The sequence below is a fragment of the Ixodes scapularis genome, unplaced genomic scaffold (genome assembly GCF_016920785.2).
Source record: "Ixodes scapularis isolate PalLabHiFi unplaced genomic scaffold, ASM1692078v2 PGA_scaffold13__105_contigs__length_92229423, whole genome shotgun sequence".
Taxonomy (NCBI): domain Eukaryota; kingdom Metazoa; phylum Arthropoda; class Arachnida; order Ixodida; family Ixodidae; genus Ixodes; species Ixodes scapularis.
In genome coordinates this window covers 62,642,890-62,661,088 of record NW_024609839.1, presented here as the reverse complement: position 1 = coordinate 62,661,088, position 18,199 = coordinate 62,642,890, and the positions used below count along the sequence as shown (strand labels likewise).

Genomic DNA, 18,199 nt, shown 5'->3' with positions numbered 1-18,199 from the left:
AACGTGCGCTCCAAACCAGGGCCAACTTGCTAGAAACAGCGTCTCAGCTGAGACGGGGAAACAAAGCACTGTCAAAGCCAGCGCACGAGCCGAGCGGGACTCCGCATCTCCAGACGCTCGCGCGCCCCACCCTTTGCACTGTTTTCTTTCCGCCAGTCACAGGACGCTGTTCTAACAAGCCAACATCAGCAGTGCAGAGAAAGGCATGGGCACGAGCGCGTCGCTTTGGAAAGTGGCTCTTATGGACGAGTTCTTGTACAAACAAAAGCGTTTTGCTGAGCTAGCTTCACGCGCCTGTACCTTTGTCTTCACTGCCGACATCTGTGAGATGGAGCAGAGAGGCCGAGACTGAACGCCTCTATTTCACACTTCGAATGTCGTTTGCAATATTGTGACGTCGCGGTCTCCTGATTGATCGACGCTGTGTCACAAATTTAGTTTACGCTCTAAGCACGGGGGGGAATATTTGGCGCTGGCGGCGGCCTTTGCTCCGCCTATTGGCCAAACTCTCCCAATACACGGCTCTGCGGGAGGCGGACCGCGGTGAGTTCAGTTCACCATTGTGATGTTAGCCTGAGACTGAGGCAGGAAAAGAGGAAGTTTCAAAGTAGAAGAAAAAGGAACAGTCGAGGATACGTCTCCAGCTACTTCTACTTTGAAACTTCCTCTTTTCCTGCCTCAGTCTCAGGCTAACATCACAATGGTTAATTTCCACCAGCTCGCCTGCGCACTCACTACAATATCATAGTTCAGTTCAGTTTGTTTATTTCTCTTCAAACAAGGGGAGGAAGGGAGGTAGGAAAAAAAGCTGCCATTGCACCTTGACGAGGCCTCTACCTCCCTTTACAGTACAGCGCAAAACAGGACATCTGCCAATGCACATGCAGAACCAAGCAAATTCATAACAAACACTGTACCAGATTTGACACGATTGGAAAAAGAATACAAGTTACATCAAAAAAGGCCATTTTCACATATATATTCCACATTCATAAACGATACCACTCTCCAGCAGGAGCTCTTTAAGATTTCTCTTGAAAATCAGAAAGGAACACTAAAAGTTTACCTTTTCTTCAATTTTGTTTAACAATGCGAAAACTTGATAATCCAATTGTTGCTTGCCATAATTAGTTCTTACTTTGGGTTTTTTCCAGATATTTGTTCTCAATGCATGATCTGAGCTAACATTCTTCGAGATTAGGTATAGCTTCTCTTTCTGGATAAGCTGAAATAATTTACAGTAATAAATTTCATTAGACGGTGTAACCTGAGCGCCACGGGAGTTCCGCAACTGAGGCAACATGTAGTAACGTTGGTAGCGAGTCATCGCAAGCCCATCGGACACCGTCCTGTTAAACAAAGTACTTTCCGATTACTTCTTCACCTCAAGCCCACTTTAATTTTTTTTTTCCATTTGTTTCCGATACATTGTGTATATAAGGTGAACGCGGGGAATTCGTTCTAAGCAGTGTTGAGCAAATGTGAGAAGGCTTTTTTAATGGCCCCTTTAGCTACCACACTGTACCAACTGACGGCTTTAAAAGACACGCGGGACGTGGCTCAATATGTCCCCGCCCCCTTGCTTCCTGATTGGTTTTTCGCGATTCCTATCGGCGAATATCGCAATCTGATTGGCTGATGAGGTGCCTGGATCCCTCAACGTCCCGCCTTTCTTATGCTGTTGTCGGTGACTGTATGCCAGACTTGTACGGTACTCATTACAAGTAATCAAATTACTTGTGATCTATTACTTTTTGGAGCGGTCGCGTAATCGTTTGATTATGTTTTATTAGCGAGTAATCGCGAGAGTAGTCCAATAACTTTTGGAATTACTAACGTTGCCCGTAACCGTTACGAACCCTTCCCTTCCTATAATGGCGCCCTCTCTGCATGTTTCCTACCAGGGTAGCCTCGAACCGAATCTCAGGAGGATATAAGGAGAGCAAGCCGTCTGTTTCTTGCGCAGGAGTTGTGGCAACGTCAAAACGACGCCGAGCTTTGGCTGGCTTTGATTGTAAGGATTGGGGGTAGACCTCAATGCTAGATGCCTTGAGGTCTACCCACTATTTCTTCAATCCGCCAATAAGAGCTCGGCGTTCGGACATCATATTGCAACCCCCATGCAAGCAGACGAACTTCTGCTCCGTATGTGGTTTACCATATACGGAGCAGATTTTTTCTGCTCCGTATATGGGCTTGATTTTTTTTTTCTTCGGACCAATAGCGTTGGCTGCGGTCGAGCCTTATCTGAAATGAAGTGTAGAGTGTACGTTACCTTGAGCACGAGAACTTATTCGCGTCTCCGCGTTCGATCACTAAGCTCCTTCGATTCACATGCACCACCTGCACCGGCTGCACGCCGCGTCGTGTTTGACTTACGAGTGCAGCCTATCTATTCTGACAGCAAGTCGTCTGCTTGTTTCGCGAAGGTTGCGGTGACGTCAGAATGACTGCGAGCTCTTGTTGGCTTTGATTGAAAGGATAGTGGGTAGAACTCAATGCTAGATGCCTTGAGGTCGATCCACTATTTTTTTTTTGGGGGGGTTTTCAATCAGTTAATAAGAGCTCAGCATTCTGACATCATCGCAAACGCTGTGCAAGAAGCAGACGAACTTGCGTGGCGCATATAAACACTACCGGAAATACACACTCCAGTGCTCTTTTCTGTGCCCCGCTACACTTTTTTTGCAGCAGTGCAGACTGGTGGCACGTAAATCGAATGAGCCCGCTCTGTTTCGACGCTTTCCACGCCTTCCAGACAAGGAAAAGCCTCAGATCCAGTGCCCTCAAGACGAAGTCCGGCCCGCCGAAGCCCGACGGAGCTATGCCAGGATCGCTTGGAGTCAGCCAGAGGTCAAGGACAACAGCGGGGAGGTTCCATTCATCCAGAAAATGCCCGAGAACATAACGTCTCCTTGGCTGTTCCCGATCGGGAAAACGGAGATTCGTTTCAAGGCCACCGACGCTGCTCGCTTGTCGGCAGTGTGCACGTTCACCGTAACGGTGCTCGGTAAGTACATACGTCACTTCGTAGAAGCGTAAACGTTATGCATTAGGTTATACATGCGTAAACGTTGCACGCTGCGAAATACCGACGTAAACGTTGTACATCACGTTCTACATGCGTAAAAACAATAGATTACGTGAAACATACGTAAATATTCCACATTACGTTCTACATACGCAAACGCAATATATTACGTTGAACGTACGTAAAGGCTGTACATACATGAACGCTGTATAGCTTAAGCCATACTTAGGTAAGAGTTGTAAATTACGTTCTGCACACGTAAGCGCAATAGATTAAGTAGAACATGCGTAAACGCTGTGCATTACGTTCGACATACGTGAACGCATTATGTCCTACATTAAGGAGTTTTCGGAGATCGTTTTCGTCGTCCCGCAACGCTCTCCGCAACGCGCTACGATACCCGCAAATCTACAGTCAAGGCCATCGGCGCGCAGGCGCAGTAGCGGCTTCTTCGTTGAGGCGGGCTTAGAGGAGGGTGAAACGCGGTATAGGAAAACTTCCTATTAGTAAATGTTGTACATTACGTTGTGCATCCGTTACCGTTCTGCGTTACGTTATTGCGCTGTACATAGATACATGCTTACCTACGTTATACATGCGTAAACGTTGTACACTAGGCTATCGTTACGTAAACGTTCTACATTACGTTGTACGGTAAGGCGGGGCAAAATGAGACATGATGCAATGTGTGAGGTTCAGAGACGTTTGTACTGAGAGTCAGTTTGGCCAATGCGGGCGGAGCTTGTTGCTCGCTAGAACCCGCGGATTTCGCGATAACACAAATGGCGGTACTTCTTGGTCTCGTTTATTCCTGAGAAATCGCATAGAGTTCCTATGAGTCGGAGCCACAAAATGTCGGACGGAAGCAGTCATGCCCCGGGTGTCCGATTACGCTGCTGCGGTTGCCAGGCTGTCAAAATATCCTTGAGAAGGCCAAACTCTCTCAGTATAAACGGCTGTGGCGACGTTTTGACTTTAGCGATATCTGCATTCGAATCTTGCAACGTTAATCATTCGATACTTGGCTGATATATGCCGAAACTTGTCCGCTTTACTTCGTCAAAAACTTTGCCAATTGGTGAAGACGTTCTTGAAAAAAAAGAAAACGGAGTTATTATCGATTTTTAGAAAAGCGTACGCAAAGAACTAGTAGCGTTGTCGCCATTGCGCATACGCGGAGCCCAAACTGCGTCCTCGATTGGCGCATGGCGACGACGCACGCATGCAGTGTGGAGCCGGAAACGCTTATGCACGGCGCATGTGCTTGCTCCAGGCACGTAGCCAGGGGGGGGGGGGGGCGGACCCCCCCCCCCCCCCGAAATCTTTCATTTTGCTGGGACCTCCTCTCCCCCCTTCCCCTCATACAGCATTTTGTCATGGGCGCCCCCCCCCCTCATACAGCATTTTGTCATGGGCGCACCCCCCCCCCCCCCCCCCCGATATGGCACAAAATCCTGGCTACGTGCCTGGCTTGCTCGTATATACGCAATACTAGAACTTTCTATTGTTTATGGCTCGACGAGCCTCCAAAACGTATAGTGAAATTCAGCACTTGCGTTTTTCTGCTGGCGTGTAGCTGAATTTCGAAAAACTACTGTAGACCAAGGACAGCTCTGATTTTATTTGTCTGTTTCATTAGCTAACTTCGAATAAAATTTCGTCGCTCGAAGTTTTCACTGGTATGACGACGAAATCATTTAAATAAGAGTATATGCAAGGGGTAAAACGCGGCATTATCGTCATCCACAGGCATAAACTGATTTTGCGCGGGTCCAGTGTTTCTTTCCAAGCTATAGCTTTTTTTTTCTTTTTTTTTTTGTCTAGGATGGTCCGGACGTTTAAAAAAAAAAAAAAGAAGAAAAAAAAAAAAAAGAACCAGGGCCTCACGGTGCGAAAACGGCATTAACGCTGTACATTACGTTGTACATACGTAAATTTTGTATGTAGGGTGAACATGGGAAAACCGTAGAATACCAAGACGAAAGCTAACACGCCATCGGACTTTGAGTTTCATGCTCATTAGGACTACCGTAGAATACGCTCTTGGGCTCGCAGCACTACGCGGAGCTCAAGTTCTCCTACTTCTTGCACAGGGGTTGCGATGGTGTCAGGACGTTGAGCTTTTAGTGGATGACTGAGAAAAAAAATAGTGGGTAGACCTCGAGGCATATAGCATTGAGGTCTACCCACTATCCTTTCAATCAAAGCCAATCAGAGCTCGGCATCCTTCTGACGTCACCACAACTCCTGCGCACGAAGCAGACGACTTGCTCTCCGCATAGGTTTCCGACGAAACACGAAAGTGCGGCAACAAAACGTAAGTTTACACGTGATGTCATCTCACGTGGTTCCCTGAACCGTCGTGGCACCAACCACGTGACCTTCGTACCAGCGACACACAAATGGTGAAACAACAAAACAACCACGTGACTTGAAGTAACGGGGTCGTTTTTTTTTTATACATTTCGTGCGTAATATGTGGCCACGCAGGGTCTGGTGTTCGGCGTTCGAACGCCAGGCCCTGTGCGGGGAGCGGACGATGCTCTCAATAACCCTGATTGGAGGGAGGCAAGAGACAGAGGCAGCTGGCCTTTGCGTCCACCCACTTTCCTTCCAATCGGAGCTGTGCGTTCGGACGTTGCCAGACGCTTCCATCTTCTCACCTTCTGTTTTAATCCGTATAGAGCTGGAAATGTTTTACTTATTACCGTTTGAATTTTTTGTACCGCAGACAAAGAGAAGCCCTTGATGACATCCTGTCCTCAAGACATCCACGTAAACACGACCGACTTGAAAGTGAAGGTATCCTGGAGAGAACCCCTATTTGAAGACAATTCTGGCTATGTTTACGTCAAGCAAGTAAGAGCAACTTTGCTTCGTAGATTGTTTGAGATTTTGTTTTTGTGTGTATTGAACCTCTAGCCATAGTGTCAAAAAGGGTGAATGAAGAAAACTAAATGCGTGCAAGCCAATTTTGAAGCCTTTGAAACAGAGAGCAATCACCCATATACTTCCTCGATGCACGAGCTTAGGTCTATTTAGTTTGTTTGACAGCCAGCATCAAAGCATCAATACAAAATAGTTTTATTTTTGTTAGCCTTGACTTATGGCTGAGGGCTTAAGGGGTGACCCCAAAGTGTCCGCGGCTCCCATTTGACTACAACTGCCATAAAAAATCGAGCATAGAGCGGAGGCGTCAAATATTTTCTGTAATTGGTTCATTCACACGATGAGGGAACCATGCCTCTTTTTAGCGTGCCGTATATTCGCTTAAATCCCAACCGACTCCAATCACGCCTCGTCCGTTTTGTTTCTGTTACAGTCTCACCATCCTGGATCCGAGTTTACGCAGGGCTCCACCAAAATCACATACACGGGAACAGACGGAAGCCGCAACACTGAGCGCTGCGTTTTCAAGGTCGTCGTGTCGAGTTAGGATTCGTCTGTTTTCCTCTATACTGAAAGCGTTCTCATACGCCTGCTTTGTCTGTCTAATCGAATTGACAACGGTCTATGATTCCTGTTATACCGCGAAGTTGTAGTGAGCACTTCTTAGATATGCATTATGCACGCCCACTTTCGTATATGCATGCCCACTCCCATACCCCTTGCGAATCCTCAAGAGAGAGAGATGATGATGATGATAATGATGATGGCGATGTCGACGACGATGGTGTCGATGACGATGATAGTGTTGGTGACGGTGATGATGATGATGATGGGGATGATTATGGTGATGCTGATGAAATAACACGGCCCTATAAGGCTCCGTTCTCTACGTCGCCTACCGGAGGCCAGAGCGGGCCGCGGATTGGACGGGAGCGCTGCGTCATCGTTCGGCTTCGACCTGCGCCCTCGCTGATTGGACACGAGTCCTCGCCGAACGGAGACGCAGCATTCGCGACCAATCTGTGGCCCCCGCCGACTTCCGGTGGGTGTCGTAGTAAGTTCGAATGAACGGACACATTGGAGACTTTTAGAAGATCGTTTTCTAAAGCTCTTTGCTCGCGGGAGCTCGTGCCTTCACTTTGAAGCGTAAATTGAGCCCGCGCCCGCTGGACCCGCTCTCCGCAGCATATATGCGATCTACTAAAACTCTCTATTATCCAAGAGGTGTCGGTGAAGAGCGACCCACGAATGACCCCCACTACGATCCCCACCCCCGAGGAAACAGGAACGCAATGCTAGTGACATTGACATAACATCGTAAACAGTGCGAAGATGAGATGTGAAACACTTTAGTTTAGACTTCCTTCCTAGTGAAGCATATGCGGTGAGATCTACAGGGTGTCCCCTGCAAAATATACGTTTTATTTTCACCGCAAAAGTGAATACGCGTCGCCGAAGGCTCATTCTCTGCCCAAATGTGGCGCTAGCGGTTCGAATGAGATGCCAAAGTTTGAGCACTAACCATTATCTTATTCAAAAATTATAAGTTATTTCCAGAAATTTTTAACGGGAAAATTGGGCCCATTTTCGCCCGTTTTCTGGAAACTGGAGCCATAGAGCTCTATGTGTTCGAGGGCTATGTTGTTCGCCAATGTCCTATTCAAAGTCTAATAGAATTGTTTATAACTTTTGGTCAAGATAACGGTAAGCTTTGAAACTTTGGCATTTGGTTTGGGCAGCTAGCAGGACATTTGGGCGGAGAATGGGCGTTCGGGGATGCGTAGTTTGTTTTTCCGATGAAAACAAAACCCTGTGTATTTTTTAATGGACACCCTCTATTTTAACTTTGATCGGGCAACGGGGGTTCAGTGTAAGGTCTTCGTTTGCCCTATTGTCTGTTGCAGGTTGAGAATCACAGGTCAAGCTCCTCCCAGAGAGCCGTCCCCCGTTTCCACTATAGAAGTGTGAGCGCTGGCCACACTTCCTGTACTCGTTTTCGCCTTAAAGGGGTCATGAAACGATATCGGGTTGAAATGTTCATGACTTTGCGGTGGCATACTCTATAGTCTGACCCAAGTATATACTCGCACAGACCGCCACTGACTCAGAAACTTTTTTGTCCCGGTGAAATTGCGAGGATGAAAGGGGACCATTTCTTTCAGTCTCGCCTTCGCAAAGCTTGATGAGGTAATTATGGGATGGAACCCACCCGCCTGACGTCAGTCGAGCGCGACTCATGGAGTGGAAACTTGAACTGCGTGAGCACTCAACTTCGGCTCGTAACAACCGATGCCTCGGCGGACACTAGGGCAGTGGCTCGCGTCCAATCACTGCGGCGATGATTTTGGCCGAACTCTAACAATGCCTGAATCTCATCACGCGTTTTCTACTTTACCTACCCCAGCAGCGCATGGCGATTAACGTTGTTGACATAGGATGGGCACCAGGCCACGTGGCCACTTGCTCTGGCTCCTAGTTGAGGGAAGGAGGCTCATATTTCTCGAATTTTCGTTTGGCGACTGCCATATATTGCCTAGAAAGAAAAACGAAGGCAAGTTTATTCAGTTATTAACGTCAGGGAGTGACTCTAAGTAGTATTTAGCGAAAAAAGAAAAAAGTCCGGTTCCTCGCGAAGCCTTACTAATCTTTCCCTTTATACGAATAATTCATATACATGTAGATACATTTTATATTAGATATATGTCTTCTTACCAAGGCGTACGCGTTTCAAACGCCAAAAATATCGCGTCTTCCGAAGACAACCAAATATTGTAAGAACTACTTCCCGTGACGTAAAAAGAATGCGCAAAACTAGTGTTTTCTTCTTTTTTTTTTTTTTTCTTGATTTGAGTGGTAAGCAGGAAACCACCAATCGTGCCTAACAGGGAGCTTTGTGCGAGAGCCATGTCCTGCTGTTCTAAACCTGCAGCAGACTATGCAGGACTGTTGCCCACTTTTTTGTTTCCCCGATGGTTCGACGCGAGGCGGTGACTGCAACCTCGCTTTGCAGAGAGCGAGTGCCCCTACCATCCGCCGCCCGAGAACGGAGCGCTCTCGTGCGACTCCTGGCTCCACGGCGAGTTCTGCCAGCCCTTCTGCAACGAGCGCTTCGACTTCCTGGGCGAACCCGCCGAGGAGTACATCTGCGACAAGGACCGCACCTGGCAGACCGTGCCCCCTGGTCTGCCGGTTCCCTGGCCCGACTGCGCCGGTGCGTCCCATGACCCTTCGTTGCCGATTAGCCCGGATCACTAGCGTGTCTCTGGAGAACGATGTGTGTGTGGCTGTCTGGATCCAAAAACGGTCGGTTTTTTTCTGGGCCTTGCTTTGATATTTGTTCTTAAACTGATTGATGTGTGTCATTTAAAGCATTTGGGAATTTCAGGGTGAGTCATTTAAATATATATATATATATATATATATATATATATATATATATATCTTTTCATTGGCAGCGACAACGGAACCTTTGGAGCACAGGAGACTACTCAGGGCCCATTACTACACCGGCGACTGTAGAGAGGCTCATGTTCAAGAAGCTATTAAGAGAGCCTTCCGGAACAATTACTACAGTCGGGTACAGAAGACTGTGCTCTGCGGATCCGGAGCGCTCTGCAAACTGGACAACGTCAGAGTCAAGTGCGGGAGAACGGGGGACGCAAACCAGCCGCCAAGTGGAACTGTGACCGTGAGGCACCGGAGGTCCCTGGACACCCCCGTGGCTGATGAGCCCAATTCCGTGGCTGAGCTGGACGCCGAGTTTTCCCTCGTGCTTGGCGTGAGTAATGTGCGTTCTTCGCAATTCAAAGGCTAGTTCACACATAACGTTATCGACTGCGATGCCACCGCTTATGACCGCTTTCGACAACACACCACACTGACACACCGGCGTCGCCTGTCGGATAGCCGCAGGATCTTTTCCGATCTGCGTTTAACCAGGGGCGAAAGCGTGGCAGTGTTTGCGAGATAAAATCTGCGCATTATCTACGAGAAACAGCTGCCTGTCACAGTGTAGCAATCGAAACTTTTCTCCGCAAGTGTATTTCACCGGTGGGTTCTACCAATACAAAGCGTAGCTCCCTTTCTGTAAAATGTACGGTCAAAAAACTTGGCAGGGTCAACGGCGGGCGGCGATGCGAACGACCGACTTGAGTGGCGCACATATCGAAAGATGGCGTCGGGAGCCTGCTACAACCACAGGTTACAACGTCAAAATGATGCCTGAAATATACGCTGACCGGAAACGTTCCAAGACTCCCCGGTAGATGGCGACAGTCTGCTCCCTCGGCGTAAATGTTTACATGCGGTTGCAACCAGGTCGGTCACGTTCAAACGCAAATCTTTGAACCAGCCTTAATATGTAGCGTATCTCCTAAAAGGGAAACGTTATCGTCGGGGTTTGCTGCTATTGAGAAGGGCTGCCACTCTCGAAGATTTGAGTGATTATGCTAGTATACTGCGTCCATCTTTATTTAGTATACAAAGTGAGCACAATACTATATAAGGAGAACGAAATACTCAACAAGCATGGTTCATATTCCTCTGAACGGTGAAATTCGAAAAGGGAATATAGTGGCCCGTTCGAAAAATAAAAATACTCACGTGGTAATTTTATATAATGAGTTAATATTTGACAAAGACAGTAGAACACAGTGAGACAGAAATCAGGTTCTAGTTCAAAGTTTAACTACTCGTTTTTTTTTTGTTTTTCTTTCGCTTTAATATTCAAAAGCTAAGTAGTACAGGTGATGAACATCTCAGTTCTTAAAGTTTAGACATCAAAACGAAGCACTGCTTTGGTACAACTTGTCGGTAGTATTTCGTTTTCCATCGACGGGATCATCTTAATTATAATTAATATAAATATTTTTTTTTCTATATTCATAGGTTCAAGGTATCCGAAAACCAACTAAATTACTACTGCGATACAAACGGTTCATTCAATTCTCCGGTTGTTCGCCTCTTTCAGGCGAACAACATCACGGTCACCAACGACACCGAAGAGTTGTCGAGCGCTGCCGACGAAGTGCTCGAGAGCATCGGAGAGATCGAGGATTCCGTCCTGGACGAAGTGATGGCCGAGGAGAACGCACTCGTCAAGATGGACCTCATCGACTTCGCCGTCGGGGACACGCACGTCATCTGCGCCGAAGGCCAGGCACTGAACGGGAACGAATGCAGTCAGTTTCTCGCTACTCTCGCAGTTCACCTTAAGAGTCCGTGGTTCGAATGCCCCGTACCCAGTTTTTTTCTCATGCGGCGCTCGAAGCACGTATCTCGCGTTGACTGGCGTTCGAATCCCTACTTAGAGTGTCTTTTTTACGATGTATAAAACAGTGTGTGAGCGCGTGGCTTTACGATGGACGCTATACGAAAGCCGGTCGGAGTCAATCCCAGCGCTGCGACCCACGTGACCGCACCCCTCCACGCGTCGCCGCGCCCCCTCCCGAAGATCACACGTGACAAATTCCCGAGACATCGAATTCTTCTCGGATGGACCGTATATATCTCCCGCTGAAGCCCGTCGTTGGATCAAACGGAGTATATTATAAACACCGACGAGCGTGTTGGTTCAGTTGAGGAACACCGAAGGAATAAGAAAAAGGTCTCACCTTTTGTCTTATTCTTTCAGTATATATTATGTTGCCAAGTCCGCGGTCCCGCTTCTAACACATCGAACAAAAAAACCGTTTGCATACACTGAGGGGTGTTTCGTTCTTGTACCACGGTCCCGTCAATACTGATCGTACAAATATTGTTTTCAGACATGTTGGAAGCACATGTAACGTGTTAAGGAAACGTGCGCCCAACTTGCTCGAGACGTGTCCGCGGGTACCGTAATTTTCCCGCCACGTCCACAGCCAACGCTGCCTTTTTTGTCCGACGATATGAGCAGTGCGAAAGCGTCTTTAGGCTCTGTTGTTGGGCAGGAAATTAAACTATAGGGTGCAATTTATCGAGCTTGTTGTCCACACAGCCCGGTTCTCACTAACACAGAAAAACAAAAAAAAAACTTCGCCTAGCACGGTCTGGGCACGAGCGCTTCGCTCTGACCAGTGCTTTGGTCGCACAGCGAGCGGCCTTCGAATCGTCATCTTCGATTTTTTTCTGATGACGAAATCACTGTTCATGCCCTGTTTCGGCGTAGTTTAGAAAAAGACGTTGTCCCGACATATTTAAGGAGAAAACGTTCGACGATGCTCACAGCCCGCACTTTTTTTTTTTTTTTTTTTCGTGTTGTCGATTTGTAATCGTTGGTGGCGACATCTTGGTAACCCGACGCGAGACGGCAACGCTGTTTTGTGCAGCTTGAGAGTGGCGTAGGTCTTGCAGGACAAGGCGTCGTGTCCTGTAATCGTAGAGTTGATGTAATAATCTAGTGGGAAAAGACCCCTGCCTGGCGGCCGCTTCGGAAAGGCGGGGCACGGCCGAGGACATCGGTGGTCCCGACGAGACCACATCGCTCTTCGCGCTTTATATGCAAATAGATCAACGATGTAGAGGGCCGCAGAGCGATAAACTGGCCGCTAAAACTGACCCCCAATCGGCCGTCGCCATGCTGCACATTTGTGACCTTTAGATACGCGATTGTATGGTTTTACGTCTAGAGTTTAACGAAGTACCGAGCACAAATAATTGCTTATTGACCTTTAATAACAGTACCGTCGAGATAAGTTATGTTTCGTTCGTTTTATGTCCAAAATGTGCTTTAATGCCGAAGACTCGGGCAGCTTCGCAATACCTCCGCTAGATTCCGTCAGCCGCGGTGCTGCATGTTGGGTTTTTATCGGAGCTAGACACTGATCTCTGGGGCTAACAGTATATAAAAGATAGTTTATCGTGTTTTTTTCACAGCGATCGCAGTAACAATCTTGGCTCAGTTTTGCGTAAAAGCCTCAGGATTCCGTACGGTCGCGAGTTTAGTGGTCAAAATTGAACAACATGGCGGCAGCCAAGGGGAGGGTCATTTTTTCCCTGTGAACGGTGTTCCAGTTTATCGCTCTAAGCCCCTCTATCTTGTTGAGAAAAATGCAAAAAAAAAAACGTCACTTGCAAGGTCTGTATTTATAGAGATCTTCTAGCTTTATTTTGCACGAAAACACCGACATTGTATAAAAATAAATAATGTCGACGAGCACTCCAACAACTTCCATTCGTCGCGGCAAAGAAAAACCTAATGACTCACGAAAAAAATCCCTGCAAAAAAATCCCTGACCAAAGGGATCAAAGAACAAACACAAATCTCCAAACACAGCTAAGTGACTGGTGCGCGACCGAAAAAAAGCCGTCTGGTCCTGGTATCGAATTAGGGACCCCTCCATTTCCAGTGAAGCACTCTACCAACTCAGCTAACCAGGAGTTAGACGTCAGTAGAGCAAACGGGTTTTATCAGCTGCCACCAGTCCAACACCAAGGGCGAACGGCTTATATTTTTAAGGTTATGATTAATGTTTGGAGATTTGTGTCTGTTCTTTGTTCCCCTTCTCCATGGATTATTTTCGTCATTCTTGTCCAGCTCGCTTGCACCTTTGCATTTAATTGCATTATCAACCTAACACAATGACAGTTTTTTTTTTCTATTTCATTTTTTCGTTTTCTGGGTTACCGATGTCAGTGCTTACGCCTTGCCGCTTTCCCCTTTCGCCATCCTCCCTTTAAACAAACGCTCCCAATATGTGATCCTAACGCTATAAAACACGTTATCGTAGATGGGCCAATGTATTGAAACTTAGAGGAGCTCTCGAAGCGAATAAAGCCGACATCAAAACGAGGTGTAGAAGACACAGAATGATGTTTGTTCTTGGAATCAAACTAGAATTTATTGAGAGTCCGTGGTGGCTTAGATTTCAAGCTGTTGTTTCCGTACCGTCCATTTCAGCAATCTGCCCTAGCGGCACCTTTCACGACATGGAGAAGGACCTGTGTTCTCCGTGCCCGATGGGAACCTACCAGGACGATGACGGTCGCACCTCGTGCAAGAGTTGCCCTAACGGAACATCAACGGAGGCTCCAAAGAGGAAAAGCCTAGACGACTGCCAGCGTAAGAGCGTACTCAGATGTCTTGCGAGTTATACATGTACGCCCACTGGTGTTAAAACTAATAAGTGCGACCTTATGTTGGTTGATAACGTTGGTGTTACATCTGGTGTTCCCCGCCCCAGGGTTTTGATTTGGGACCTTTCCTCTTCCTGGTACAAATAAATTATATTAATAGAATACAATCAAATATTAGAGTATTTGCAGACGACTGCATTATTCATAGAGTGATTAATTTATTCGAATGATGTAAATTTCTTACAGGCTGATCTTGACAATATTCCAATACGGTGCAACAAATGGAAAATGAACCTGAACGTTTAAAAGTATGTGTTCACGTGACATTTGCTCGAAAGAAAAGCTCCATTGGCTCTACCTATATAATAAATAAGGAAATCATTCGGGCTATCTTGAGCATAAAATACTTGGGGGTGATTTTGTTTAGCGATTTAACGTGGAAAGCTCGTGTGGAAATGATAACTCTAAAGGCTTAACTTTATACCACGAAATTTTCGACAGGACTCACGCAAAATTAAAGAAACTTTGTACTTTACGTTTGTTCACCCATGTATTGAATATGCGGCGGATGTGTGGGATCCCTACCACAACAACATAATAGAAAAACTGAAAAAATTACAGAATCAGTGTGCTAGATTTGTTTTAAATGATTACCGATGCGGGGCGAGTGTCACCACCATGAAGGAGAATTTAAAGTGGGGATCAATAGTCGAACACCGAAAAATGTTTAGGAAAAAAATTTTAGATGATGTATTTAACAACCGCCTTCTAATCAGTTGAGAAATGGTTTTACAGAAGCATTTTTATATATCAGGGATTGTACACCACCAGGAAAAGATCCCACCCTATTTTTGCCGTGCCGATGTTTTTGCGGTTTTTTTTTTTTATTTTTCCCTGAAAACTATAGAAGAATGTAATAGGTTGGCTATTGAAAGATGTGTTTGCTGTTTATACAAGTTTCATTGTGTTTCGATGTTTTTGTTAGAAATTATCATCTTTTATGTACTCACCCTTGCTATAATGCCGGACGGCGATGCAAGCCTCTGTGTAAATGTGAATTTAAAAGAAAAAAAACACGAGGTTTGTGCTCCTTATATTATGCATAGGATTTACAGGCCAACACTTACTGCTTTCGCAACCGCGGTGAACTTCCGTCTCGACGACGTGACACTGTTGCGTGACAGTGTGACATCATTTCAAAAGCACTCTAAATGCATAGTATTTCTAGGTTCTTTCTGACGTCATGTGGGAGTGTGACATCAGATGACACACGTCGTCATGGGGTACTTATGGATGCTCTGCATTCAGAACGCCTTTGACGAATGCCAGAGAAAAACTTATCTTTTTATACTTGGCTTTCCCGCTAGCTGATTGTATCTTAAAAAGAAAGTTTCGTGCTTGTCAGATTTTCTTTCTAGGTATTCTCAAAAGTCGCGAACGCGTATTAGGAATTTCAAAATATTCTAATTCATGTCGTTAGAATTAGAGAAATACAAACACGAGAGCCGTAGGGCATTCATGGGGACCGCAGGGTCCCCTGGAGAACGAAGACGTGCCAAAAATGGCACCAACCATGTCGCGTTCTTTGCGTACCACGCTGACTTCTTGTTTTACGTTTCAGCCCCCTGTGCGCCTGGAACTTACTCGAGCACTGGGCTGGGACCCTGCATGGCGTGCCCTCAGGGAACCTTCCAGGACAAGACGCAGCAGACGTTCTGCCAGTTCTGCCCGCGGGGAAGCACCACCGAAGGCATCGGAAGCCTCGTCAAGGACAACTGCAAGCGTACGTCACGTTGCCGTTGTTTGGTCAAATCTGTGTTCGATAGCTTGCTGGCTTTATGCCAGATGTTCCTATAGTCGGACACAGGTTAAGAATGTCCCTGTGAATTTCTGTATTTAAATGTGAATAATATGTGTATTACAATACGAATAAAGAGCGAAACTATAGGACAAAGACGTGCAAGCAATACAGAAAAGGAAAAAGACAAGGACATGCAAGTAAGACAGGACCAATGCCTGTACCGTCTTACTTGCAAGTTAGACAGAAGAGCGTCTGTCCTGTCATACATGCTGTGCTCCTTCTTTGAACTACTTTATTTGTATTCAAGATGTTTCCTTCGCGATTATGCCTCGCGTGCAGGTTACTGCCAGCCCGGGTCCTACTCTAAGAACGGGCTCGAACCCTGCCAGCTCTGCCCCAGAGGTTTCTACCAGACGACGCAGGGACAGAAGACGTGCCAGGAGTGTAGGGTTCCGACAACCACACTCCAGGAGGGGTCCAAGTCCTCGTTTGACTGCATTCGTACGTATAACTATAGGGCACGCTCGACGCCCTTGGTTTGTTTGGAACGTAGACCTACAGGGTTCGGTTCTTCGCTGCGCATATACAGTAGCTGTTACCCTGACTTGATAGATGATGTGTCTTTGGTTGGTTTGTGTTTGTGTGTGCGCGCGAGCGTCTTGCTCGGTCATCTCATCTAGCGATTATTTTCAGTCTTAGTTAAAATATCGTTAATTCGTGTAAATTGTGGAAGAAGGACAAGGACTCGAAACAAGAAAGTTATGCACAAAATATACGTCATAACCACGTCGCCGCCGGAGTTTAAGAAAAATTGGTGTCCGGCAAGCACTTTCGCACAAAAAGTGCTTAATTACACATCGTAAAACAAAATTCAACACCGTCTCTTTAGAGACTTTCACAAAGCAAGCATCTCTAACAGTACTGCGAGGCTAAATATTTCAAACCTCAACGGTTTTCGCGAGAAATAATAGTATTTCCAAAAGACAAGTATACCCGACCGACTATGTGAGCCGCAACACCCGATCCGACTCTTTTTTTATTCTACGTCTGCAGTTCTCACAAGCTCCTATTCTTTTATCTGTCGAAGAGTTAAAAGAATGAAACCTAACTATTACGTCCCATCAATGTAGGACTATAGTTTGATTCAAAGCTCTTTTAAAAGCCATCAGGTATGCACACACAAAAACAAACAGGAATGATTGTTGAAGTTTTTTTTGTCCGCAATAATATACATGTGTATTCAACGCATGCCGGGATTTGTAACACATAGATTAATAACTTAGAAGACGCAGGTTTTTCAAGTTAACCTCCACATGTCTTTGTGTTTCTGTTTGCAGGGGTCGACCATTGTAGTTCTGCGCCGTGCTCGAACGGAACTTGTCGGAACACGCAGCACGGATTCCTCTGTGAGCCTTGAACAGTGTTCCTCTCCTCAAAGCCAAACCAGAGGAATTTGCACCATATGCATGCATTTGTCCCTCGTGGACAGGTACTAATAAACGTTGTAAACACCCTTTCTCCTGTAGACTAATGTTCTTTTCAAAAGCATATCTGCTTCGTGTTCCTCACCTTTGTTAATTTTTGTCTTGTTTGTTCTTCTGCCCCGGTTCTCACCATGATCCTAATCACAACTCTAACGTAGTGCGTTTAATCTCCGTTCCTCTGTTTCACATTTCGACCGCCAAGCGCGGCGAGTATGTCTCCGCTTTGCTCTTTGCGTCTTTCCGCTGTGTGCGGTTGCCTCCCTTGAGTATCGAATTCCGAGTCGTTTTTTGTTACAGCTTTAATATTAAACACTTTTTGAACATATGAGAATCTATTTGTAATTTTGATTTTCCCTCTGAAAGTAAAAAAAAAAAATGACCGCATCTCCACGTGGTGGATGATGTTGATTGGGGTGAAGCTCTGGTGGTGCTTATGATACTGATTTTGCTCATAGGTAGTCCTGATGGTGCTGACTTTTTTTAATAGTCGTTTCATGCAACGTTTCATTCATGACATCCCCAGCTCTTGAGTTACTACCACATCTCCGAGCCCCCTACTCGTCCCGCAGTCGTGGCCGAGTGGGTAAGGCGATGGACCAGAAATCCATTGGGGTCTCCCCACACATGGCCATCGATGTGAGCACGGACGCCGGACGGACAAGGAGCTTCGCCCCTTAATAGTTCTTCCTTGGCATGCACGCTAAGAAATGTTGATGCGGCAGAAAAGAGAGCCTATTACAAAGACTCTAGCGAATAATGATTTTTTATTATTATTATTATTGTTATTCGCTTGTTTGCATTTCGTACATCTTCAAGAACTGCTCTTAAAAAATTTATATTTTCCCTGAATTTCTTTTTTTAACACTGTATTTTGAATTTTATTACAATTTCACGCCAGTCTCATTGCGTCCGAATGCCACGTCTCTTTGTTTGCTTCAT

At 46.2% G+C, this 18,199-nt stretch overlaps 1 protein-coding gene across 1 annotated transcript in view; it reads left to right on the top strand.

Annotated features, from left to right (window-relative positions):
* LOC8035584 (sushi, von Willebrand factor type A, EGF and pentraxin domain-containing protein 1) overlaps window positions 1–17,292 on the top strand; it is a 50,180-nt gene extending 32,888 nt beyond the window's left edge. The window contains exons 10-19 of the mRNA XM_029967564.3: window positions 2,759–3,010; window positions 5,763–5,890; window positions 6,354–6,462; window positions 8,931–9,131; window positions 9,376–9,698; window positions 10,890–11,100; window positions 13,800–13,961; window positions 15,597–15,758; window positions 16,116–16,277; window positions 17,114–17,292. Coding sequence (XP_029823424.2) covers window positions 2,759–3,010; window positions 5,763–5,890; window positions 6,354–6,462; window positions 8,931–9,131; window positions 9,376–9,698; window positions 10,890–11,100; window positions 13,800–13,961; window positions 15,597–15,758; window positions 16,116–16,277; window positions 17,114–17,193 — 1,790 coding nt within the window. The 3' untranslated portion in view covers window positions 17,194–17,292. The remainder of the gene's footprint in view (window positions 1–2,758; window positions 3,011–5,762; window positions 5,891–6,353; window positions 6,463–8,930; window positions 9,132–9,375; window positions 9,699–10,889; window positions 11,101–13,799; window positions 13,962–15,596; window positions 15,759–16,115; window positions 16,278–17,113) is intronic.
* The last annotated feature ends 907 nt before the right edge of the window (window positions 17,293–18,199 follow it).